Source organism: Xiphophorus maculatus, chromosome 23, assembly GCF_002775205.1.
Source record: "Xiphophorus maculatus strain JP 163 A chromosome 23, X_maculatus-5.0-male, whole genome shotgun sequence".
NCBI classification, from domain to species: Eukaryota; Metazoa; Chordata; class Actinopteri; order Cyprinodontiformes; family Poeciliidae; genus Xiphophorus; species Xiphophorus maculatus.
Genome location: NC_036465.1, coordinates 24,855,108 through 24,882,227, shown reverse-complemented (window position 1 = coordinate 24,882,227; position 27,120 = coordinate 24,855,108). Strand labels below are relative to the sequence as shown.

The 27,120-nt window shown below is 41.8% G+C and overlaps 2 protein-coding genes across 9 annotated transcripts in view; one reads left to right on the top strand and one right to left on the bottom strand.

Moving 5' to 3' along the window:
• The window catches only part of LOC102228859 (non-histone chromosomal protein HMG-14A-like), a 3,993-nt gene extending 2,426 nt beyond the window's left edge, over nt 1-1,567 (bottom strand). Inside the window, exons 1-3 of the mRNA XM_005813580.2 lie at nt 1,450-1,567; nt 465-497; nt 286-315 (exon numbers count right to left, since the gene is read on the bottom strand). Coding sequence (XP_005813637.1) covers nt 286-315; nt 465-497; nt 1,450-1,464 — 78 coding nt within the window. The 5' untranslated portion in view covers nt 1,465-1,567. The remainder of the gene's footprint in view (nt 1-285; nt 316-464; nt 498-1,449) is intronic.
• Nucleotides 1,568-1,685: 118 nt separating this feature from the next.
• On the top strand, nt 1,686-27,120 carry sh3bgrl (SH3 domain binding glutamate rich protein like). 8 transcript variants are annotated; one of them, XM_023328182.1, is made up of 5 exons: nt 1,689-2,027; nt 11,623-11,668; nt 23,180-23,365; nt 25,935-26,015; nt 26,362-27,120. In XM_023328182.1, the coding sequence occupies exons 3-5, from the start codon at nt 23,204-23,206 to the stop codon at nt 26,395-26,397; spliced, it is 279 nt and encodes a 92-aa protein (XP_023183950.1). In that variant the 5' UTR covers nt 1,689-2,027; nt 11,623-11,668; nt 23,180-23,203; the 3' UTR covers nt 26,398-27,120. The 8 variants fall into 7 exon arrangements, 4 of the variants coding, with proteins under 4 accessions (XP_023183949.1, XP_023183950.1, XP_005809887.1 ...); XR_002752259.1 differs by lacking the exons at nt 25,935-26,015; nt 26,362-27,120 and adding an exon at nt 2,317-8,791 and having other exon boundaries at nt 1,686-2,027; nt 23,180-23,263; XM_005809830.3 differs by lacking the exons at nt 1,689-2,027; nt 11,623-11,668 and adding an exon at nt 12,819-13,068.

The following is a 27,120-nucleotide window of genomic DNA, read 5'->3' as shown; positions in this document are numbered from 1 at the left end:
AGTTTATTTGGTTTGTTACACAATACTGCGAAAGCAGTACGCTCAGGACATGTTCTGTAGTTTTGTCATTAAACGCGTCACTTTTATTTGTTTCGTATTGACATGATTCCGGTTTAAAAAGTAAAAAAAAAATAAAGTTAGACGCCTCATTTTACTCCCTGAGAGGAGTCATGTGATATTTATTGAACGTTACAACCATTCAGGTATCCTGAAGCGTGGGGTGATGTTCGGCGCGTTCGTCAACGGAGCCGGCTACACTAAGTGTGATCAGTGAGAGATTCTTACCGCCGATAACCGAGCTGATCTCCTCTGGGGCTGAAACAAAAGAGGATACGGTCAAAGTTTGGATAAAACGTGGCAGCTGGTGGAAAAACACATTTCGATTCAATCGAACACAAGAGCACATGTCCGGTGAAGCGGCTGCGTTTTAATGAAACGGAACCAGAGGACACCGCTCCGCTCACCTCCTCCTTGTCTCCTCCTTCTGTTCCCTGTGCCTGGAAAACAAAACAGAAACAAAAGTCAAGATGAGGAAATAAATCATACATAACATCCCTGCGCTCAGCGTTCGGCTTATTACTGTAAGCAGAACAGTATCGCATTCCGATAAGTCGCGAACCCCTTGGAAAAACTTTTCAATTTCACATGAAAACTAAAAGAAGAAATCCAAATCCAGGTGGATTTAACGCACTGCGGGCTTAAAATATGGCCGTCATGCGTAGATTGAGGAGCAGGGAGCAGGAGCCGCGCCATGCGGCTCCGCGGAGCCACATTTTGAGGGTCCAGGCCCCGCTTTCGCCCCCCGCCTCCGGCTCCTTCATTCAGTGCATGCAGCTCGGATTTGAACGCTGGCGCGGGAGCCTTTCAGGAGGGGGCGGGGGGGCCTGCCGGGGGACGCTCGCGGGCTCCACCCGGCGGCAGAGGCGCGCCACTGCACCCATTTGGGACTACGAACAAAGAGAGAAAATATATAATTTTACCGAAACGCCGCGGCGAATGTCCGATTTCGCGGTCAAAACGCAAAGCGGGGGCTCCGGGGCATTTTCTGGCGCTACTTGCCGGCGGTTCGGTGGGCCCGCGGCGGTAAGCGGAGCGTTTTGTTCTCGGTAGGTCGGGCGACGAAGGTGGAAGAGAGCTGCAAAGCATGGCTGCTGCTTGTGCTTTAACTGCATGGAGACCGAGAGAGACTTCTGACTCCCCCAAAGGACAGCGGCTCGCGCTCTCCACACGCGCTTTAAAGGCCGTGCGCGAGCGGGAAAATATCCATTCCACCACACAAAAAATTTACATTATATGCAGAAAGCAGGCAAAAATCCCCGGCGACGGAGAACGGTTATACGTTGCGTTATAATTAAGTAATGTCTCTGAGGGATGTCTTCACAATCGTTTGCACTGGATTAATGGCTGATTTGCCCCTCCAAATATTTGTATTATTTCGAGAATACGTACCTTTCTCTTGGGCATGTTGATCTCTTGGAGGTTTCCTTACAAATACAACTAAAAACTGGTTTTCTTAGTGGGTTCAGTGCATGTGAAGACGAGTGTCTCCCCTTATGCTCGGCAGTGTAGTAAACACACTGGAACAGAGAGGCGAGTGGTTGAATGGGGGGAGGGGTGCGGCTAAAGCCGTGATTGATAGGTTCTCGGCCAATCAGGTGACGCCATTCGGGGCCGCAGAACACTTGGAATTTTGGAGCCGGTGATGTTCCGAGGTCTGCGCGGATGGCTTCTTCTTCGCCGAGGCAGAGGATGGGAGGAAGCCGCCGCAATAATGGAGGGGCTTTCTGTGCCTTCGAGGACGTGCTTTCCACGCACACACACCGTGTGACTGCGAAGCGGAGGCCTCGCTCGGCCGCGTACGCACGCGCGCTCACACGCACAGGCGCGCGCGCGCGCTTCAGGCAGGCCCTGACGGCAGAAAGCAGGCCAGCCACATGCCCCGGTGTTTAAAGCTGTGCATCCCCCGCTGGAGAGCGTGAAAGCGGGAGCTAATGTGGCATACAGGCCATTTTGATGGAATAGTCGAGGTAAATTAATACTGTTTTGTGTTTATTAATACTGTTTTGTGTTTCGTTGTGTGTTATTTACTAGTGGTGTCGCAGGTTGACGTGGTTGCGGAGGGGGTCAATATCACTCCGCCGTTGCTAGGTAACGACGGTTGTGGAACGTTGGCGAGTGTGCTTTTTTTTCTAACGGCTGTTAGGAACGAGACCGCTAACGGAGTTACTTTGTAACAATTATTAAATTAAAATGTTGCGGACTCAATCTCAATATCTCTTTTGATTGTTTGTCACCGTTACATTTTTGGCGAGCCAGCCCCAGGAGGAGTTTCAGCTAAAAGTAACTAATCCAAACGAGACGAACCGAAGACGGAGGAGAAACTACCGATGGAGCAGCTTCAAGACGAAGTGAGCAGAACGCTGCTGATGCTAGAGAAGTCAGAGCTAATTTTAGTTTGTAAACACCTCAAGAGTGATGAACCTCCAGGAGGGTTTACTGGCCAAACTCGGCGTTCCCTCATCAGACTAGCAGAGACCACACTGGACGATATCGGAAATGAGGAAGAACCTGAATCGTTTCAACGGTTTCTCCAGAATTTAATCACCTTCATGGAATCCTGGACGTCGGATGAGCCCAGAACACCAGAACAGACACAAGCTGACGAAGGTGAATTAAACTCACTAAAAGTCAAGTATAAGGAATTCCAGGAAGAACATAGCAAAGCCCGACAGCGCATAGAGGAGGAAATTGGGGTTTTAGAGAAGAAACTGAGCATGACAATGCATATGGAGGAGACTGAACCACACTGTGCTCCATCACCTCACATACCAGAAGTGACCCTCAGGCGGGAGTTTCGGATTTGTGGGCAGATTGGAGAAGCTGGTCAGAGGGATAAATTGTCCTATACAAGCCTGATCAACCAAATTGAATCTGGGCAGAGGAAAGGATATTCAGAGACTGAGATCCTGGAAGCAGTCATACGGGCCATAAGCCCAGGGCTTCACCTGAGAGAGATGCTGGAAATCAAAAGAGGACTGACACTGTCCACTCTGAAAATTATCCTAAAAAGCCATTTTAAAGTGGACTCTTCCTCTGACCTCCTTCATCAGCTGATGAACATCTCACAAGATCCAAAAGAATCTGCACAGAATTTCTTATTTAGAGCTATAGAACTGAAAGAAAAAATGCTCTGGAAATCAAAAGAAGAGGATGAAAGCGAACAATTCAGCCCAGAACTGATACAAAGGAAATTTCTGCGTTCCATAGACACCGGACTGCTAAGCGATGCAGTAAAATTCCAACTAAAACCTTACCTGACTAATCCTGCAGTATCAGATGAGGTCCTAATTGAGCGGGTGAGTGAAGCTGCAAACTTAGAGCAAGAAAGACAAAAAAAACTGAGAAAAAGTGCAGTGAGTAGGTTCCCGAAAATAAATGAACTGAGAGCTGAAGGAGGCATACATGAGTTTCAACCTCCTTCCATGGGAGAAGCTGCAACCACAAGTGAGATAGGGGACACAGTGATGACCAAAGATGTATTGAGAGGGGCCAAGAAAAATCGAAACACAGAACAGGAAGCAGGAACAACTAAACTCATCGAAGGACTGAAGGCTGAAATGTTAGAACTAAAGAAACTGGTGTTGGAAACAGTGGAGATTACTAAGAAACATCAGACAGAGAGAGCTACCACACACAGCTACCGCAAACCCAGAGGTTGCCCAGCCTGTCTAGAAGCACAGTCAGGGGAGAGGTGCACTCACTGTTATAAGTGTGGTCAAGGAGGACACCTTGCCAGAGGCTGCCGTCAGAACAGGGGACAGCAGGGAAACTGGACAGGGCTGCTGGGCCGGGACCCTCAGTAGCCCCACACAAAACACTCAGTCCCACCACAAACAAACCAGGCTCCCATACAGAACTTTCATCTACCCCAACAGCTCACTACATGAATCCACGGAGCAGACAGAAACTTCTGAACCTCATAGGTAAGAGATGCATTGTTCATTGTTGGATGGATGCCACTCCAGTAGAAGCATTATGGGACACTGGTGCCCAGGCATGTCTCATTAATGAAGAATGGAGACAATTACACTTACCACACCAGCGAGTTAGACCTCTGAATGAACTACTGGAGGTGGATACACTTATTGGGCTTGCAGCAAATCAGACACAAATTCCTTTTCTGGGCTGGGTGGAAGTGGAATTTAGACTGGGCAAAGATTCACTCTCAGCAGAACCCCTGTTGGTACCAGTACTTGTGTCAAGTGACTCCAGTGTGGCACAACAACCAATAATTGGCTACAATGTCATAGAGGAAGTGCTAGGAGACAACACACTTAAACACAGGAAACCGGAAGTCATCCAAAATGTGTGTGGAGCCTTTGCTGTCACTGTCCAAACTGCACAGACAATTGTCAAACTAATTCAGACATCAGATAGTCAGGTTGATGTGGGTCTTGTGCACACAGGGAGAAGTCGAATCAAATTAGCAGCTGAACAAATCACCATCATCCATGTTAAAGTTAATACTGGAACTCAGTTCAGAGGAGAGGACCTTCTTTTTGTTCCCTCGGAGGACTCGGTGCTGCCAGAAGGTGTCAGTGTTCAGGAGGGTCTCATGACAGTTCCTACAGAAAACCCAGGATTCGTATCAATCCCAATTTCCAACACCAATAAGTATAATGTTACTCTACATCAGCGTGCAGTCCTGGGGCACCTAGAAGCAGTAAAGACAGCTTATACTGTAAATGCACAACAGTTGAACATCACTGTTGGTGAACAACAAGATGACCCTTCACACAGAACAAAGCCAGCTGCAGCTCAGTCCCTGATTATCAACAGCAAAGCAGAAAAACAGAAGCCAACACAGTGGGATCCTCCAGTTGACCTCAGCCACTTAACGGAAAGCCAAAGACAGACGGTGAGACAGATACTGAGAGAAGAGTGTCATGCATTCGCCTATGATGAAGGTGACATAGGTTTAATTCCCTCTTTGAAACTTCAAATCACTCTGCATGACACTACTCCAGTGAAGAAAACATATATGTCAGTTCCCAAGCCATTACATCAGGAAGTTAAAGAATACCTTCAAGATCTACTGAATAGAGGCTGGATAACTCAGTCACGTTCTCCATATGCATCACCAGTGGTATGTGTGAGAAAGAAAGATGGGGGTCTGAGGTTGTGCTGTGACTACCGGGAATTAAACAAAAAATCTGTCCCTGACCGCCACCCTATTCCCCGAATCCAAGACATGCTTGATTCTCTAACTGGCAGCTCCTGGTTCTCTGTATTAGATCAGGGGAAGGCGTACCATCAAGGGTTTCTGGATGAAAAAAGTCAGCCCTTAACTGCTTTCATAACACCATGGGGTTTGTACCAGTGGATCAGAATCCCCTTCGGTTTGAGTGCTGCCCCAGCAGAGTTCCAAAGAAGCATGGAGGAATGTCTGATTGGTTTAAGAGATGTGATATGCCAGCCCTATCTGGATGACAATTTAGTTCACAGCCCAAGTTTTGAGGATCATCTCAACCACATGAGAACTGTGTTACAAAGATACCAGAAGCATGGAGTGAAGCTGAGCCCAAAGAAGTGTGAGGTGTTCAAAAGAAGAGTGAGATTTCTGGGACGTCTTGTCTCTGGTGAGGGCTACACGATGGATCCAGCAGAAGTGGCACCAGTTCAAACTTTGAAGGAGAGAACCCCCACAACTGTAGGAGATCTGAGAAAAATGCTGGGATTTCTCTCCTATTATCGAACATATATACCCAACTTCTCCAGAATAGCTAAGCCCCTCTACCAGCTTCTGGCTAGTCCACCGGAAAATCAACCTGAAAATCCACCATCAGGAAAGCAAAAAGACAGACGGAACATCAACACTGCAAGAAATAAAGGTAACCTCCCATCAAACACTCCCATTCACTGGACACAGAACCATCAAGAGACAATAAACACACTTATTGACAAACTCACTGAGCCTCCCATCCTTGGGTATCCAGATCTCACCCAACCATTTATTCTGCATGTTGATGCTTCCCAGGAAGGGTTGGGAGCAGTTCTGTATCAGAGACAGAATAACAAAATGGTTGTCATCGGGTATGGATCTAGAACACTGACCCCACCTGAGAAAAATTATCACATGCATTCAGGAAAATTGGAATTTCTAGCACTCAAGTGGGCAATATGTGAAAGGTTTAGAGATTATTTGTACCATGCACCTCATTTCACTGTATATACAGACAATAACCCCCTGACCTACATTCTCACCACAGCCAAGTTGAATGCCACAGGTCACAGGTGGGTTGCCCAACTTGCCGATTTCAATTTCACCATTAAATATCGACCAGGCAAACACAATACAGACGCAGATGGCCTCTCTCGCATGCCACTGGACATAAATGACTTATTGCAGCAATGTACAGAAGAAGTGACTCAGGATGTGATTAGTGCTTCAATTCAGGGAGTGACTGTGCTTCAAGATGCCCCATCTGTCTGGATAACCACAGCTCACATCAATACACTGGACTTAGTAAGGGATGCCTCTTCACCTTCATTGCCTGCCCCACTAACACCAGAACAGATCAGAGAAAGTCAAAAAAAAGACCCTCTCATCAAGCGAGTCATGCATTATAAAAGCCAAGATCAATTCCCCCCCAGAGGAGTGGTGAAAACCGAGACTGCAGATGTTAGAGTGCTCTTGAGGCAGTGGCGAAAACTATATATCAGCGATGATGGGATCTTATACAGAAAAGCAGGACATACGTCTCAGCTAGTGTTGCCAAAAGAACATCATCCGTTAGTGTTTCGAGAATTACACAAAGAGATGGGTCATCTGGGGGTCGAAAGGACTCTGAATCTGATCCGAGACAGGTTTTATTGGGTCAGAATGCAGCAGGACACAGAACATTTTGTGACCCAAGTGTGTGAGTGTCTAAAGTCAAAACGACCACAGAGAGCAGCCAGAGCACCACTGATGCCAATTGTGACAACACGTCCATTCGAACTGGTTTCAATTGATTTCCTGCATCTAGAGGCCTGTAAGCAAGGCTATGAGTATATTCTGGTTATAATGGATCACTACACTCGCTTTGCACAGGCCTACCCCACAAAAAACAAATCCGCAAAAACAGTTGTGGAAAAGCTATTTGATGACTTTGCCCTTCGCTTTGGCTTTCCGGAGAAAATCCACCACGACATGGGGAAGGAATTTGAAAACCAGTTGATGGCTCAACTGCAGAGGTGTTGTCACGTGCGAGGGTCCCACACTACCTGCTACCACCCACAGGGTAACGGACAAGTGGAGCGATTTAACAGAACCCTGCTGTCTATGCTCCGTACGCTCACAAGTGCGCAAAAGTCTGACTGGAAAAAGTCGTTATGTAAGATGGTGCACGCATATAACTGCACCCGCAGTGACACCACCGGCTTTGCTCCATATTATCTACTCTATGGGCGATCCCCACGTCTGCCGATAGATCTCCTGTTTAACATACAGCCAAATGAAACACAGCAAAGCTATGCTGAGTATGTCAAAGATTGGCAAAGCAGGATGCAGCAAGCCTACAAGATCGCAACCAAAACTGCCACCCGTGAATCGAACAGAGGAAAAAAAGGATATGACAAAAGAGTTTATGGAGCTGACCTGCAGCCTGGGGGGCGTGTGCTTGTACGCAACTTATCAGAGAGAGGAGGTCCTGGTAAGCTCAGATCCTTTTGGGAAGATAAAGTGCACATCATCACAAAGAGAAGAAGTGATATCAGCCCAGTATATGAAGTAGTACCAGAAGGAGGTGGCAAAAGACGTGTGCTGCATAGGAACCTCCTGCTCCCTTGTGACAGTCTGCCAATCGACAGCCCAGAAATAGACTCAAAAATGACAAAAAGGACTAAAAAGACTAAGTCGAATACATCTCCATGCCATCTTTGTCAACGAGAAGAATCTTCAGACAGTGAGATGGATGAGGAAATGGAGCTAGTGTGCCAGTTTCCTCCTGCTCAGCACAATGGTCACCGAGCTGTCAGCTTAAACCCAGATGCTGAACCATTTACACCAGACCAGCCTGACCAAGACAACGCATCGAAAGTGAATGAATCTCAGGCTAATTGGATGAACAACATACCAGAAGAAGAAGATGGAGGCCAAGACATGGAGCTACACCAGGATCGCCCTGAGCCATCTGCAGAAACAGCTACTGAGGAAGAAGAGGATGCAGCTGTTCCACCACCTGCATTCAGCTACCCAAAGAGAGAGCGTCGCCGTCCGAGGATGCTGACCTATTATGCTTTGGGGGAGCCAACCATGGTGGAATTAGGCATTAAAGAACTACCTGTGAGTATGATCCCAACCGGTAAAGAACTTTGGCGACCCTGGGTAGTTCCAGGTGTTAAAGTACAGAGTTAAAGACACACTGTATATAGGTTTAAGAACTACATTTAAAAGAAAAAGACTATACTTGAATTCTCAAAAGACAGTTTATTGACTGTGCTTTCAAGACAAAAGACTGGTATCAGAAAAAAACTGTGGCTGAAATTAAGGTTCTGTTACACTAGAGAGATGATCTGAACATATTTAGAAGTATTTGTAACTGGACATTTGTAATCTAAAGTGACAATATCCTCTGTTAGTGGTGGACACTATTACAATAATATGTAATATATGTATGTAATGAATGTCATGTTAAGTACCTTACTTATAACATCACTTCCAGTAAAAGGTCTTTAAAATGTCATAGGACATTTTTTTTTAATGAGGGGGAGAGTGTGGCATACAGGCCATTTTGATGGAATAGTCGAGGTAAATTAATACTGTTTTGTGTTTATTAATACTGTTTTGTGTTTCGTTGTGTGTTATTTACTAGTGGTGTCGCAGGTTGACGTGGTTGCGGAGGGGGTCAATATCACTCCGCCGTTGCTAGGTAACGACGGTTGTGGAACGTTGGCGAGTGTGCTTTTTTTTCTAACGGCTGTTAGGAACGAGACCGCTAACGGAGTTACTTTGTAACAATTATTAAATTAAAATGTTGCGGACTCAATCTCAATATCTCTTTTGATTGTTTGTCACCGTTACACTAACATCTGAGAGATCTCTCCACAAATCCCGTCTGTGTTTCTGTCCAATATGGCGCCCACTGCTCTACGACACTTTTTTTTTTTTATCTTCTCAATGTGCTTTCCTACATTTGTTACAGGCTACTTGTATAGAAGGTCAAAAGTGCCACAATCCAAATACTGAATAAACGATTTCAGCTAATATTTATGTACTGGTTGTTTAAATAAAACTTTAATATGTACATTAAATATGCAAACGTGTTTAGAATTATTTAATATTGTCAGTAAGTAATTAGATACGTTTATTTTTATATCAGATTTTTGTGTTTCTATATTGTTATATTTGTCATGATGGTGCTAAACATAGCAACGGTAGAAAAAGTTTGCTCAGAAGGAAATATATAGTCCGGTTATCCTAAATTTGTCGTAGGCTCTTTATATGGAAGCCCAAAAGGGCCACAATCCAAAAAATGTAATAAACACTTCAAATGAATATTTATGTGCTGGTCGTTTAAATAAAACTGTAATATATATATATAATAAGTACAAACATGTTTATAATTATTTAATAGTGTCAGCCAGTTATTAGATACAATGTATATTTTTTGTATCAGTTTTTTGTATTTCTTTACAATTATTTGTCATGATTGTGCTAAACATACTTAGAATGAAATATGTAGTCCTGTTATCCTAAATTTGTCTTAGGCTCCTTTTATGGAGGGCCAAACCTGCCACAAATAAAATTAAATAAACTGTTCAAAATTTATATACAAGTTGTTTAAAAAAATGTAACATGTCCATTAAATAAATGCAAATGTGAATGTGTATATAATTATTTAATAGTAAAAGTAATTTATTAGCTACGGTGTTTTTTAATCAGTTTTGTTTTCAATAGAGTTTTAAATGCAATATTTGTCATCACTGTGCTAAACATAGAAATAGTGGCAAAAGCTTACTTAGAGTTAAATATATAGTCAGGCTATTGCAGATATAGTTTAGGTTCCTTCTATAGAGGGCCGAAAGTGCCACAATCCAAAAAAATTTAATAAGCTGTTTACATGAATATTTATATTGGTTGTTTAAATAAAACTGTAACACATCCATTAAATAAATACAAATATGTTTATAATTTTTTTATAGACTCAATAATTTGTTAGATACCATGTTTTTTTTAATCAGATTTCTTGCGTTCCAATATCGTTTTAATTGCAGTACAGTGAACCCTCGTCTTTCTTCTGGGCAAAAACATTTACCAAAATTTGCCAAGCTGTATTACGTATATTTAAATACCGTAACGTTGTTGACACACAGGTAGAGAAGAAGCGCACAGACTGTTTAGCCAATCAGGACGCAGAACACAATGCACTGTGAGAAAAAAAAAACTGCACAAAAAAATCCGTGAAGCAGCGAAAGGTGAACCGCGTTACAGCGAGGCTTCAACTGTATTGGTCATCACTGTGCCAAGCATACCAATAGCAAAACCTTGTTTAAAGGTTTCGCAAAATCTTGCTTAAAGTGAAACAAAAAAAGACAGTAAAACAACCTTTGTTTTACTGTTTGTAAACGCATGTAATAAATATATAAAAGGACCAATTGGAATATCTACCCTTAATGCATAGCGGTTGTCAGTTTTGGACTCTTTGTACCCTTTATGATGAATCTTTTATGAGATGTTTCAGTCGGGTGACTGTAGAAAGCATCACTCTACCTGATGACATATGCCAATTGACTTCCAACCAGAACAAACTGCTCTATTTAAATTGGTAATGTGTAGAGAGTCGAATAGAAAACATTTAGATGCTAACATTGAAAAGTGCAAAGTTTGATATTTTTTCTTCTTTTTTTCCAAATGTGTTGTTCTGACAGCTTAGAAACCAGCATCAGGGGGTCCGCCTGCTTTACCATGTTGGGCAGATTTGCTTAGCAAAACGAGGCAAATTGGACACTCTCCTTTGTTTTTGAAATATATTTGATTAATTTAATGATCACATCTGGTTTCAAGCTGGGCTGCATGGTGGAAGCATTGTTGCCTTCCAGCATGAAGGTCCTAACCTCAAACACACAGAGTGTGTGCTAGTCAGTGAAGATATTGGGCATGGACACATTTAGGAGAGGTGCTCACACTTCTGAGAAGTTTAAAATGAACAACGTTGTTTTTTACACTGCAGTTTGAAGTGAGCGCTGCTCGCTCTGAACCTCTGCTCGGGGTGAATAAAGACCTATACTCTCTTTTCCAGGGTCAAACTGAATATTTCTTGCAAAAAGAACTGTAGGATTTTTTTTTTTACCTCTCTGAAGTGCTGAGTGATTTTTTTGGGTGTGAGCGCATGTGGCCAGCAGAAATAAAGTCCAGCTGAGTCACACACACACACACACACGAGCAGTTTTTGTTGCCCCTGTGTGTGTTGGCTATGTAGATCTGAGTCTCTCTAGCTTTAAACTTGACTATTCTGTGTTTATTTGGCCCCGTATGGCGATATCTGTAAGAATACAAGATGAGGGCTCAGGACCCTCAAAATTAAAATATTAAATTGAAATATCTTGGAACTCCAATTTTTCTATTCTCATCCCATTCAGGCCAAATGATGCACCTCCCACAAGAGAAAACGACACAAAGCGCACGGTATGATGTCTTTTTAGTGTACTTGTTGTATATTAGCATATATTTGTGCTTTTTTTATTTGATCTATTATACTTTATTAACATGAGTGTCTTGGTGTAACTTGGTGTAAGAGTTAGTGGTGTAAGTAACTCTTTGTTAGTTGCACCACTGCATTTTTATTAAATTAACTTTTGTATTTTTAGTTGATAATAAGCAATTCTTCTCCTCTAATTAAATTGGAAATTTGATGTAATTGCATGATAATATACATAACAATTAGACATGCTTTCTGTATGCTTAATTTAATGTGCCGAATCCAAACCTAGTGAGCTATGCTCACTCACACTCAATTATGTGTTTTGTAAATTATTTGAAAATATAAATAATTATTACTGCAGTTAACCAATAATGTATTACTTACTTATTTTTTAAAGTTTTAAATTTAATGTCATATGTATTTAAAACTGACACACATGGATAAATCTTTGTCAGACGAATCATTTAGTTGTTGGACTGTTGCATTTTGACTCCGGGAAATAAAAAAAACTATATACTGTATATAAAATAAAGAAAAAATACTGATATACATAGGTATGGTATCAATGTAAAATGAGTATGTATTTTTATTTCTTTATTTAAAATATGTCTGTTTAGTTCTATTGAAATGATCCAATGTATTGATTTTAACTTCAGTCATTTATTGATGTACTAAATTGTGACACTTCTGCCCCTCCATACATTCCCGCAGAAGAGGCCTGCAGGGGGCCTGCAAAGCCCGTCTAATGAAAAGTGGCTGCCTCCACAAACTGCACTGCTACACAAAGACGGCTTGAAAATAAAAATAAAATCACAGCAAATATCCTCACTTTTAATTCACGATCCACGCGCGTGCACGCCGGAGTATTCTCTGACACGCGCCGCAGGGCTCAAGGAAAAAAAAAAAATGGAGTCTGGCTCAGACAAAGGGCTCCGCGCTGGAATATTCTCAGACAACATAACCTCGAAGTGATGCCATCTTGACAGCCCTATCGCCCTGTGCGCGTGCGCGTCTGCGCGTGCGCCCTCTTCGAGCTCGACGGAGAGAGGGAGGCTTACAGAGAGAGAGAGAGAGAGAGAGAGAGAGAGAGAAGGGGCGGAGAGCTGGAGGAGGAGGAGGAATGCCAAGCTCCATCCAGAGCTAAGAGCAGAAGCATTTGCGCAGATAGTCTGCGCTGCAAGAACACACTCTCGGTTTCCAGCCTCGGAAGTTTCTAGGTTTTTTTTAATCATTATTATTATTATTATTGTTATTGCGCCTCTGCTGCTCCATCGGCCTGCAACGGAGCACGCGACGACAGCAGCCAGCCTGTGATAATAGACTGCATCAGGGATAAAAGATGGTGATCAAAGTGTACATAGCAACGTCCTCCGGATCCACCTCGGTAAGGGATACAACAATGGCATGACTTGTTTGCTGGAGGTTCGTTGTGTTTTTTTCTTTTTCTTTAAGCAGGATTTATTCAGAAGATCCAGGGATTTTTTCCCTTTTTTTCCCTGGAGGGGTTAGGTGAACTTTGATTGGATTGGTTTCCACCAGGCTGTCATCTTTCTGTTTAAAGAATCATCTGAATCATCAGTAAAGACTTTGACTGCTTTCTTCTAGAAGTTTAGAGCATTCACAGGGGGGCTCGTCTCTTGATTTTTGCTAACTTTGCCACAGAGGCAGAAACACAGAGGAAGTGCTTTTGGCATGACAGACCTCACTTCTCTCAAAGCTGCGGTTTGTAACAGTCACAGCTTCCGGATGTGACAATTCAGGCCTTTTTATTCAGCTGAAACGCCCCAAATGACAAGCAAAACAATCACTTTATAAAAAACCCCCCAAAAACACAACTGTAAATCAGTAACGGTCTTGAGATTCAGTGCCGTGTCACCTGATGCCAGCCCACGCTGCTTGGGTCTGGCTCGCTCCGGAAAGCATAGAGAGGTTAGACGTTCTCCTCGGGGTTATGCGGCATTGAGGAGTGTTTGCTACGGATTTGCAACTTTCTTTCGGAGTGGATTGGAATGATGGTGATGCAATTCTCCAGGGCCTCACTTTCAGAGAGGCAGCTGCAGCAGAGGAGCAGGGTTTAGGTCTTTCTGGAAACCACAACTTGTTCTTGTCCTCATTACGTACTAGTTTACTGTTGAATTCGGACAAAAACTTGTTACTTCTGACACACATCGATCACAAATGTTGCGTTCACGGTACTTTGGAAAGGTTTAGAGCTTGGGGGTGGAGGTTCACCTCTACAGCTGGAGAATGACCCTAAACATACAACATAGAGCTACAGTGGAATGGTTTGGATTGAGGCATATTTATGGGTTAGGACGGCGTAAAACTCCTAACCTGGATCCAAATGAGAACTTGCAGTAGGACAAGAAACAATGAATGAAATTTTATGTTGACTCTACATCCAATTTGTCTGAATTTGAACTATTTTGAAAGGCGACAACTTTCACTGTTGGTGGAGATAAATCCCCCGTAAAAATAAAAAAAAAAGTTTGATTCCGGTAGCTGAATACAAATGCACAGTTCATGCAAATGCTAGCTTGTAATTCAGTCGTCGAAGGACGTACAGTTTCCCTTCCGCTTCAAAATATGTCCCCACTTCATATTGCTGTATCGTGTAAAGTCCTAAAAATACACCCAAAGTTGTGGTTTAGCAGCTCCCAACAGACAAACCCATCAAACACAGAGCCTCTTTCATTTGAACTATCCTGGGAGGCTATTACAGCAAATGACATTTGCATTGGCTCTACGCATGAGGAGCATTACAGGACAGGAACTTCCTGTGGAGTCAGGGTGGGCAGTTTAGAGTCCAGAATGCCTTCGGCGCACTGTTGTACGTCTGGGCTGCAGCATTTCCTCTCATTGATCCGTCTACAGTACTGTCTGCTGGAGCAAGTGGACGACCTTATGCTCTGTGTGCACAAACACACACACACACACACACACACACCCACACGCCCACACACACGCACCCTGCACTGCTTGATAGGTCAATCTATATCATAATGTTACTTCTATCTAGTTGTCTTGACCTGTTCTGCCATGAAATTACATTCTTGCTGATCTAGTCAAAGGTTTGTATGTTTGATCAAATGCATGACTGAAAACGTATTTTATACCATCTCTTTCCCGTGGTGCACTCTGTCACAGAATGACGGGGCAGTAAAGAGCACGGAGATGAGTAGGAGTATTTCCAAAATACCATCTTGAGCCTGTGCTTTGCGGGCAAACTCTTCCAACGGTAGTCGTTCTCACCGACGGATTTTAATCTCCATAACAAGTGACAGTTTTCTTCCTGTTTTCTTCTATATGAATTTAAAGGGATTGGTGGAATGATCAGATGGTTCTGGCTGCCACTGATACACCTGAAGCTCTTAAGCCATGATTAGAACTGAAGACGCCTTTTGAGTCAGAGGTGAGGCAAGAGACGAAGTCCATCTGCTTTCTGTTTAGGTACTTAGGATAGCTGTGTCCTCGACAACTAAGAACCTACACCAGCGTGAGGCGTACGTAGGCATGTTGAAATTAGAGATGCACCTTTTGGAGAGGTCCAGATGTTTAGCTTTTGTCATATTTTTTGATTGATTATCACAGAGATTAAGCTTATTATAGTTGGAAGGCTTTTGTTACAGCTCATTCCTCATGTCTGAAATATTGTCCATGATTCAGGCGTAAGTCAAACTCACTATGGGCCACTTATTTTGAAAGATAGCCAAGTGTTGCATGCCTTTCTTGGATGTTTGATAGACTCTTACATCTTTGCTTTTGTCTCTATTCCCTGTTGCAACCCAAAGGTGAAAACGTTGTTGGACATAATAAAGGCAAATGGTCAGGGGAAATCTTGATATGTGTAATTCCCATTTAGTACACGATTTTCCAACCTGAGGAGAGCGTCCTTTGTTGTATTGCCAGCTACAGTTTGAGTCACTTCAGGAAGTACGTTGTCTTGTCTGATTGGAAATTCTCTAGGAAGCTCTTCCAGTGCTTCTTCCAAAGGAGTAAATAAAAATGAGTTCATACAAGGTACAGCTTACTAGGTCCCAATGTCAGCACTCTTCCTGGAATAGCACAGACATTATCTTTTGGATATTACCCTGCTTTCTCGAGGTTACAATGAGTTTGCATTTGGAAAGCAAAAGGAGTAGTTTTACCCAAATCTACAGATGCAAATGTTCTGTACACCTGCACGAGTCCTACTAGTCTGTAGACAAACAAGGGCAACCTGAAAGGGAAATTTTACTGAAGGATCAAAGTAAAACATTAGCCACAACTGAGGAACCTTTCCTGCTCTTATTTCCATTTATGCTCAACAGTCTCACAGTTGAACTGCTTCCTCCTTGCCTCAATAAATGAGCAATATAACTTGTGAACATGTTCGGGCCTTATTTGTGTCAAGTACGCCACACTTGACGCCCTGTTGGTTCTAAATTAGCTTTGTTTAGGATGGCTGATGTGGCTAGCCAGGCAGTTTGTGTTAGAAACTATTCCTTTTGGAGATTACTTTTTATCGTACCTTTGGGTAGCGGCAGGGAACCCGTCCAGAGTGTCGGCGTAAGACCCTGTTGTGGCAGTGCTGTAATTGCTGACTGAGCTGAGGACTGGGTGGGAGCGGCTACCAGTCACCACATTCCAGTAAGTTGTTGTTTATGGTGGAAATCAGGCTACATCTAATCTCAACAAACCTTTATCCCTTAGAAACACACAGGGCCGGAGTCGATTCTTGTTTCCTTTAGCTCAGACGGCAGGTTTAAAAATTGGGCCTGCGTTGAATTAGGAACGCATTCAGACTTATCTTTGTGGCACACTGTTTCAATGTGTTTTCTTTTCTGCCTGATTGAACCGAACATAAACCGACGTTGGTTCTGGGTCAGCAGAAAAATCAGTCTCAGCCTCATTGGTCTAAGCCCGCGCTGTTGGATGCAGTTCGTCTAATCAATGGCCGCTATTGTCTAGCAGCTGTTAACGCCGTGAGTTAACAGCTGACCTTTTTCTGGGATTGATCAGGCCTGGATCTGATCTCACGCCGGACCAAAGCTCCCTGGGGGGGGATGTGGTGGAATGTAAACCACGGTGCATGATGCTGCACATTCCACTTCCTACACCTTTAGACGAGCACAGTCCTCCTTAAAAATGTTAAATATTTGCAGCATTGTCAGAAAGGCCCAATTTTCCACATCCTGAAATGAGCAACAGATTTTGTCTGTATTGGATGTGTTGACGAAATATTAGCGGATCAGGATATTTTGCTGTAAAATAAAGGAAACGTTAATCCACAACCTTTTCTTAATATATCTTATTAAATTCTGGGGAATAATTGTGTTTGTCGTGTGTAACCGCATGCAATTCAAAGGGCAATCAGGGTTATCTTGGTACGATGAAATCCTTTTAGAATGTTTACTGAGAAAACGTATAGAAAAACGTATGCACAGTACTTTCCCTGTAGTAGCTCTATAACTTTACTAGTGGTGGGACTCGATTAAAATTTCTAACAGCGTTAATTGCAGGGTCTGTAATTAATAATTATTTTAATCAAAAACCATATATTGCCAAAATACCCAATGTTTTCAATTCAAAAACCCTCTTCTGTGTCAAATTATTGAATATATAGACATATGAGCTCAACAACAAAGACATTTATTGTTTTTGTTATTTAGGTTATTCATTTTTCAAATGTGTGAGTAACTCCTGATTATTTCTGTCACTTTTTTAAAAGAAAAGTCTTTAAATATGTGGCATGTGGACGCTGATGTTAGCATTATGTCTGTACTGATGCTACATGTTTAGCATCGAGATGCTATTTTAGGCTTGTACTCAGGCAAATTTTGAGCAAAAATTAACCACTGGTCAGTCAAGAGAAGCAACCTTATCATCTGTCATTGTTTGTGGATGTCGCTTGTGCGTCAGATTAAGGGGCATGCCAGAAACAATGTACAAATACAAGGTTCCGACTGGAACTTTCGTATGAAAAGAAAAAATGAAACTATTAATTGTGTAATTTTTTAAAATGAGTTAAAATCTTTGTAATTAAACTCCGATTTGTCAGATTTATGTCCACATTGCTTGTGTTTTTGTTGTCAATGACAACTAGTTTTTTTCCTCTACCTAAAAGTGTGATAGATCTCAAAGTGCTCTTTTCTTGTGGCGTGACCATCACTGTGGTTTTTATAGAGTATTCATAACCTTCAGAACCTGTAAATATTCAAAAAGAACTGTTTACTTCCTAGTCATAGCGTTTCACAGACATCACCAGAAGCCAATACTCAGCAATCACATTGCCTTTCCACCAAGTAATGTGGCACTGTTATGTTGATGGACCTATACAACAAGTTAAAGGGGCAGTAATGTGTGTTTTCCAGACACATAGGGCCATTTTATAGCACAGACAAGCAACTATGTTACCTTCAGTTGTTGTAAAAATGCATAATTCAAAAAGAAATTTGACTTCGCATTTTATCACCTTGAAACTGGGCCTCCGTCTCTTTAAGAAGCTCCTACTCGTCCCGAAGATTTGGGACATTTGATAGGACATGTGAAAATTGTAGTTGTTGAACGCACCACAAGAAACTAAACTGGTCTGAAAGTATGCCATGTTTTATCAAATTCATCAAAAACAATCAATCATGTCTTTAGAGTTGTAAAAATCTGAAGAATTCAAATGTATAATGTCAAATAGATTGTTGCCAAATAACTGTCAGTACGTTTTCTTACCTCTCCAGGTGTGATTTATGAAAACAATGATCACAGTAACAAGGTTCGGAAAGGTCTGACTCACAAAGGCAATGCTTGGTAAAGTGTTATATTTTATGGGTAATGATTTCAAACTGCATGTTAAAGAAATCTTAGGTCAGCTGCCAGCTACCGACACCTGATTGAGATCTCGGTAACCGGGACGGTTAAGCTCCTGGTCGCCACGGGGACAACACGATGATGGGAAATAAAGAGGAAAATGTGGGTCGATCGCAATCTGTATCCTTGTTTACACAACAATAATGTAACGATAACGCTCCGTTGTCCTTACATTGCGCTGTCCTTCTAGCAACAGAATCTGTTTCAAGCTGCGCACAACACATCTACACCAGAGAATCAACACTTGGATTTTTTATTTTTTTTGTCTGTTCCATGTTTGCATTTCTGTTGATCTATCAGGATATTTGCATCCTGTTTTCTGTGCAACCTGAGACACTCCAAAACAAAGGCTGGGTCAGGCAAATCAGGCTTTCAAAACGTTGCAGGTTTGCAGCCTGGAGGTCCCGCAGTAGTGGTGTAACAGTCTCTCTCTGCCTGTTACAAAAAAAACCCATTGGTGCAGAGTAATTTCGTACCATTCTAGAGAAATGGATTGCATCTGAACTGCACAAGGAAAGAGGAGAAACATATTTGAAAAATTAAAGAGATCCCTTTAAATACTCACTTTTTAATTATGAAATGTTCACGTCATTTTCAACTAAACGGCCAACTTTTTAAAAAAAAGACCTTTCCTAACATATTAAACAAAAAACATAAACAGAGGATGTTTGTTCTGACTCAGGAGAAGTATCAGGCACCCTGGTGGCAAAGGGTTTTCTTGGCAGTCCAGCTAAATATTTGGGATATTTGAAGGGATGAAGAGAAGCGGTGTTTGCTGAAAGCACCTCAAAACATTCGGATCACCAAAATCAACAGGATGCTACAATGTGGCTTAAAAATAAAACCACTGACTATTTTCATACCACATCAGATTATAGCTTTTTTTTTTTTATCGATTTGGTTTGTTTTGCTTTCTTCTCTAAAAGAGAAATCCAAAAGGAGAGAAATTTTCAAAGAGTGGTTTCATTCCAATCATCCCTGTTTTGATTATTTGAGTTGCACGGCGGCGTATTGGGGCCGGACTAAGGAAATTTTTGTTTAATTACAAGAATACAGTCATAATATTACCAGAATAGAGATGTGATCTTAGCACACAAAAAAAGTCATACGATGACGATAAAAAAAGACTTTAATGAGAAAAACATTGGATAGATTTATCAGGATCAGATTGACCAGCTCAGTTTCTCTGGTTCTTTCTTCTAAATAGACACAGTTGTTTTTGCACAGCCGTTTCCAAGTCCTGCTGCAGAGGGATGATTTGATGCTGATGTGGTAAAAGATGAAATATTTCTACTAAGTATCATCTTTAAAACTTACACCAAAGTGCAACTTCACAAGATGTTCCTTATTAGTTGTTTTTTTGTGTCGTTCTCACAAAACGTCTGCTTTGTTCTCCTCATGTTAAGATTGCATTCTCATCATGTTATGAATCTATTCTCCTAAATTAAAAAAACACAAATCAAAGCCTGACTGTAAGATTGCCTCATAAAGTTTGCCTGAATTCAAAGTCCAAATAGACATAAGTTGTAAAAGACACTTGTCAAACAAGATGGTGGCTATGGAAACCCAGGAAGTGCATTGGTGGAAAAAATATAATCCAGATTTTCCAAAAATTTAATCGGATTCACCTAGAAAACCGATCATAGTGTGAAAACCTTGTCAAATTGTCAGAGCAATCAACCCAATCAATCGAAGAAAGAAAAATTGGACTTGGAGATCTAAACACTGTTTTTTTGTCAGAGTTACAGACGCTTCAAGCAGATGCTAGTAAGCTTTGCAGTTCCAGACAAACCAATAAAATTATCTTCCGAAGAAATAGACCTGACACAGCATGAGAGAAAAAGAGGAAAATTCCTGCTTCTGACCGTTCCTGAAGACAAAGACAGTTTGTTTCCCTCCTTGCCAAAATCACCAGAGGCTCAAGTCAGGGCAGAGGACAGCAGAGAGCATTTCGAATGGGCAGAGCAGGGAGTTCCCACTGAGCAATTAGAGCAAGAGGCAGATGGCATGTGGCCAGTTTGTCCCACAAATTAATTTTGCTTGGCAACGGCACAATGCGCATGCTTTCTGTGGCCAGAGTTAGCTAACATGAAGGAGGAAAAGACAAATGTGCCATCAACGGGATTTAGGACCAGGTCAGTCTGTTGGAGGCGACGCAGATTTGAGTCAAATGAAGTACAAATGTGTGTGTGTGTGTTAGTGGAGACAGGGTCTGTTAAACCGTGTGCGTGTATGGCGTTCTGCTCGGCTGCTTTAGCCCCTCGCCGGTTCCCGTAGCATGCTGGCGTTTGGGACTTTGCCCCCTTTTCCAGCCCGGTCATGAATTCACACTGTGCCACGGCTAATCTGCCAGCACTGGTTTACACGCCTCGGTGTTGTCTCAGCAGACGGTTGTTAAGTAATCCACCTGTCTTCATCTGGATGCCATAAAACACTGGGAGGAGCCCGCGTAACGTAGGGGGCAGTCAGAGCTGCCGGGGCGACGGCGGCAGCTCGATCCTCAGGTGTTGGTTTTGTGGCGAAGCTGCGTTTATGTGTGTGAATGCAGCGTGTGCAGCAGAGAGTGGGATATGTGTGGGTTTCTCCTCGCAGAAGGCCTTATTTGGCTCCTGTTTGACCAGTTACCTCCTCTTGAGTCCCAGAGGAGCTCTTGTTTCCGTCTGGCCTTGTAGGGCCATCCTCCCTTCTTACACACACCCACTGGGAGCCTATTGGACTGCCCTGACACACACACACTCTCTCTCTCTCTCTCTTACATATTGACGTCTTGAGACGAAAGACGGCAAGAGTTAAAGTCTTAATGTTCAGCCTTTGTGTCTGTCTTCTTAGGATCCTTTGTGCTAAAATGTAAAACAAAACACGACGGTTTGCATTAGAAGAGATTCGATCTGAAGCCACATCAATCCAGAGACAGTTTCACTTCCTTTTGGCTGAAAAGTTGCACTTTGTTCCTCCTTTCCGGTTAGAGTTAGGAGAGGCCTGCTGTTTTTATTTTAACAAGACGGATATTTAGCAGAAGAGGCAAACGGGATGAGTGGATGGAGCAGACAGGCTGTTGGCAGAAATGCCTGTCGAAAAGGTTCACACCTACACGAAAAAACCAGACAGGAAGAGAAATATTCAACTGCTTCCACGTTCAGGAAATACATGTGTTCAGGTTATTATTTTTTTTTAAATTACCTTTCTGGAGTCAAGCTAAGTCAGATATATTTGTAAAGCCCATTTCAGCAGCAAAGTGCTGTACATGATACAAGCATAACACAATAAATAAACGTGATGAGGACATAAAACAAACACACAAGCAGCAAATATTACATATTCTAAAGCATCATCATCAAAATCATCCAAAAAGTACTACAGAATATTGAAACGAAGACCAGAAGTAAGAATGTTCCGGTTATTATTGCTCAAGGTCAACTAAGAAAATGGATTTTAGCCCTTTTTTTAGCCTTAAAAATGGTTTTAAAGGCTAAAAACTCCCAGAAAACCTTCTGGAAGGTTGTTCCAGATTAGTGACGCATGAAAACTTAAAGCTGCTCCTCTACGTTTGGTTCTGGTTCTGGGTACGCAGAGCAGACCAGAACCACAGAAACTAAAAGGTCTGGAAAGTTGATACGACAACAAGCAGGTCTTTAATATAATTTATTGCTAAGCCGTTTGGTGATTTATAAACAACAGTATTTTAAAGTCAATTCTCTGAGCTACAGGAGAGTGAACCGCGTTTAATGTGCTCCTTCTTCCTGGTTTTAGTCAGATCTCCAGCAGCAGCAGCTGGACGATTGAGTTTTTCTTTTTTTTGGTAGGTAGACCTGTGAGGACACTGTTGCAGCATGGTGACACGTTTTCTTTCTCAAGATCTTGTTGGAACATTGATTCTTTAAACCTGGGAACGTTCTTCAGGTGACAGAAGGCCGACTTCGTAACTGTCTTCATGTGACTCTGAACGTTCAGGTCAGAGTTAGTCACTACGCCAGGTAGTTCTGCAGCAGCAATTTGATAACTGCTGTTTTTGAATCCACGGGGAAAATGTCTGATGAGAAGATTACTGTTTATAATTATGCACTATACCTGGAGTAGAATTGTGAAGTGGAAGAAAATATTTTATAAATTATCTACTAACAGAAGTCTGGAAAGTGTGACATATGCGTTTAGCCCTTTTTACTTGATACCCCCAACTAAAATCCAGGGTAATAGAGTGAATACAAAAAAAAAATAGCGGTCTAATTGAAGCTAAATATTAACATATGTGACTTCACTCGCAAAGAAAAATAGTGCAACTTTTTCTTTCTTGCTAACAAAATCTCAACTATTCTTCAAAGTGTTTTAATTACATTCCTTAGTAACATTTTGACTGTAGGTAGATTAATTTCCCTTTTGGGTTTTTTTTGCAAATAAAATCCAGCATGTCTACCTACCGCTAGTAAAACATAACATTAACTTCACCCACTTTTCTGCCAAACGTGGTAACCTAGCAACAGAGCAACTTCCTTAGCTGTATTTATCTCATCGTAGACGCTTCCTCCTCTCCGCAGCAGACTAGTGACAGAGCGGTGAACCCTGCGCTTCCTCCTGATTTTGCAGCTAATAACTGACAGCTTCCTTCTTTCTCTCTCTCTTTTCTTGCTTGTTTTCCATCTCCGCCCCCAACGCAGATTAAAAAGCAGCAGCAGGACGTGATGGGCTTCCTGGCGGCCAATAAGATCGAGTACGAGGAGTGCGACATCGCGGCCAACGAGGCCAACAGGAAGTGGATGAGGGAGAACGTACCGGAGGAGTCACGACCTGCCACGGGGAACCCTCTGCCCCCTCAGATTTTTAATGAAGAAAAATACTGCGGGGTGAGGCCCACTGGATACATTAGAACCACCGACAAATTCATCTTAAACTGCAACTCATTAGAGGGCTTATTTTGATTTTTTGCTTATTAGTGAAGTTATTAAAGAAGAAATCATTTGTGAGAAGCATTTGTGGAAATTGGTAATTACGTGTAAAGAGCCTTAAAATAGAGCCGCCGTCTTTTATGACCAGCTGTGCTGCTACGATGCGTTCAAGAACATTTTTTACATGTAGCAGTTTGTTTATTAGAGAAACTCTAAAGTGACCCAAGCATTTTCTGCTATCCAGTATCTGAAAAACCTTTTCAAAAGAACCCATAATTACATCATGATTAGGGATTTTAGTGTTATGAAGTAATTTTATTAACTGATAAAATAGCTGCGTTTCCATTACAAATGTGCACAAATTATTTGGTCAAAATTCAGCTAATGTCAAAAAGAAAAAAAGTGCAATTGCGGTCTTTCCATTAAATAAGAAACACAATTAAAATCACACGTGAACAAAGCTGTTCATACGACGTCATAAAAAAACATGGAACGCCGTCAGCCTCTTATTACCACTTCCTGTCGTCTTCTTTGTCTTTTCCACCAGTAGGGACATCCGGTTGCTGATCATGTGACTGGTGTGATGCGGCAGAAAAAAACGTGTTTCCATTCCAGTGTCGCCTAAATACACTAATTTGAAAATCTACCTCATCCTAGCGCAAAACCTTTACATAGAAAAACATAAAATCGGTTTCTGAAATTTCTGTGTTTTCATCAAGTATATGATCAATGGGAACGCAGGTACTAACAACAAATCTCTGGTCAGGTTTGTAGCACTGAAGCATATTGAATCTTTTTGTTTATTTGCACGTACCAAACTGGGATTTTTGTGTACTGGTATCTGATAAAAGACAGGTGCTTAGGAAAAGCATTTCCATAAAGTTTTGCATATTATTCAGTCAGCATTAGACTGCAAACAAATTCTGTGACATCTTTATCTGACCGTGTGAGCAGAGGGAAAATATACCCATGGACAAGAGCTTCATTTAAGTCACATCACCAGGTATTAAAAGTAAATAGTGAATAGTTAACTTTCCCACATTAACCAGAGACCAGTTCTGTGAAGTTTTTGCTTATTTCTCTATTGGGAAAATGCTTACATAACCAGGCCAAAGCAAAAACAAATGCACACATAAGTTATCTTCTGAAACAAAATGTTAAATTCTGTTTTTTCATTACGCTGTCGTTTTGCTCCGCTCAGGGACGCTATTTAGCGACGCAGCATGTCAGCACGGCATGAACGCTGCCGCTAAAAGCATGCTGGCTGTTTGCAGGAGTCCTGCGCGGCTGAAGGTGAAACTGCGCTTGCGGGTTGTATTAAATGTCACAGACAAAAGAGCAGAGCGATTTCCCAGGACGTCTGCAGCTGTAGGGCGTGTTCGAGTGTGTGGGAGAAAAAGGAGGGAATGTAAAAGGACCGAGACGGAGCGAGGAACCAGGAATGCCAGCGACTCTGTCCGACCAAACGGAACGTGGGGGGAGTACGGGCGGCTTGTTCATCTCAGCTGTTCTCTAACCTCTGCGATTAGACTGGCTGTGAAAACTCACGCAACGTCATCCATCAAACCACAGTGGCGTGGCAGTCACTCTCAGTGTGCTGCAAAATGATGTGTAAAACCTTTCCATATATTACAGTCAAGAAAAGAAAAAAAAAACCCACAAGGTTGAAAACTAAAACCAGGCATTGTGCAGACCGAAAAATGTGCAGGTAGAAGCATAAGCTTATTATGCCTTCAATTTCTTTTTATAGATACAGTAAATTATCAAATGAAAATATCACAATGTCCCCTATATGTTCTTCTAAAACATATCTCCAAGGAATTCCAGCTGCGTCAAACTCATAAAAGAAAAATATAATAAAACCTTACTGTGGTGAAAACAACTGTGTATTAATAAAGTACCTACAGAAAAAATATGAATGAAAACAAATAGAAACTTAAAAATCTTTTATTCTGAATGTAAAAATCTCTCAGATTTTTCGATGTTAACTAAATTAACATAAAGTATTTATGTTAATTTAGTTAACATAAATAATATTATTTATATTAACTAAATTAACATTAAGACCCAGACATTTAGTTAACATTTATGTTAACTAAATTATTAGTATTTAACATACTGCCTGGGAGACATTGGACCAGCCTAGTTCAAAAACGTGTTAGCATGGCCTAGTCAAAGTACTAGTCATACACTCCAACAAATCTGACTGAGTTAGAGCTGCCTTTGGAAAAGAATGAGCAAAACCTTCCCATACACTTAACTACTTGTGACTATAACTGCACCAAAATATTCTTCTACATAGTGTAGGCTGAACAGAAACATGCCACACATTTCAGATTTCTGTTTTTCCCCATTTATATGCTACTTGGTATTAGTCGATCACATAAAATCTCAATAAAATGAAAACCCTTGGATTGTTGTGGATTTTTGAAAGATTAATTTCAGAAGATGCTGTTTAGATATAGATGAGTTGACAGCCCTAACCCTGAACCCACTGAACTGTTGCTGCTTTTTTTTTTTTCTTTAGAACTACGAGGCCTTCTTCGACGCCAGAGAGGACAACGCTGTGTATGCATTTCTGGGTCTGACTGCTCCTCCAGGTTCGAAGGTGAGCTCATAAAACAAAAACACATCAGCATTTGTCCTTTCTGTGAATTGGCAGTGCTTCAGTATAACCATACAGAACACCTCTAAATATAACTGTGTTAATTCCGGCTCAGAAAACACGTTTATAATCGTCACACAATTCATCTGTCCAGCAAACCGCATCCTCACTCCACAGTGTCTACTCTCTTGCTCACTGGCACCTCCTGTCTGCCGCAGCAGGAACTGCAGGCGTAGCGGTTGCCGTAGAAACAAAGCCGTCCTCTACGGCAGATATTTAAGCCGATATCCTCCATTTTAGTGTAACATACCTTTCCTCTTCTTCTGTCTCCCTCCTTGTTTGTCACTAGGAAGCAGAGGCTCAAGCGAAGAAGGCGCAGCAGTAGCATTTCAATCACCGTTTCTACCTTAAACCTCAGGCCTTCCCAAGACCCAGAACCGACCCGGAAGAAAACAAACAAACAAACAAACAAAAAAAAAACTAAGAGAAACGATTCACCACTCGGCTTATAAGCGCACCGTTCGTTCATTCTTACCTTTACTCAGTGTGTTTTCTTATATTTCCGCCGTGCCTTCCCAGCAGCAGGTGAAAGCACGGAGCACTCCGGTTAGCCTCAGCCTTGCTAAACCCGTTAGCCTAACGCCCATCTACCATCAGTATGAATGTGAAAACCACATCACCAGGCACAAACGAGCGTCTGAAAGTAATGTAACTGAGATTCAGGGTGCCACCAATGTCATCGTTAAATATTAGCACATAATAATCATTTACACCACCAACCCTGGAAACACCTAATCCAATATTTAGCACTTGACAGTCATTAAAACATCAGCTGCTTTCTGGACAAATGGTCTATTAGCCTCTATTTTTACTTACTTGGTATTGTCTTAATGGTAGGTTATTAGCAATCTTTTTTTTTTTTTGTATTTCAATGTTTAAGAATACCTGAAAATGGCCAAATGAGGGATTGGTTTTTTTATTATTATTATGTGTCTGTATTTTTAAGAAAGCTGCAGTTGGAATCATATTTCCTGTTGTGTTTCTTATTTCTGTATAATGCCCCCGAATTTAAATAAAACACAAAGACTGTTGGTCAATCAGTAATGTA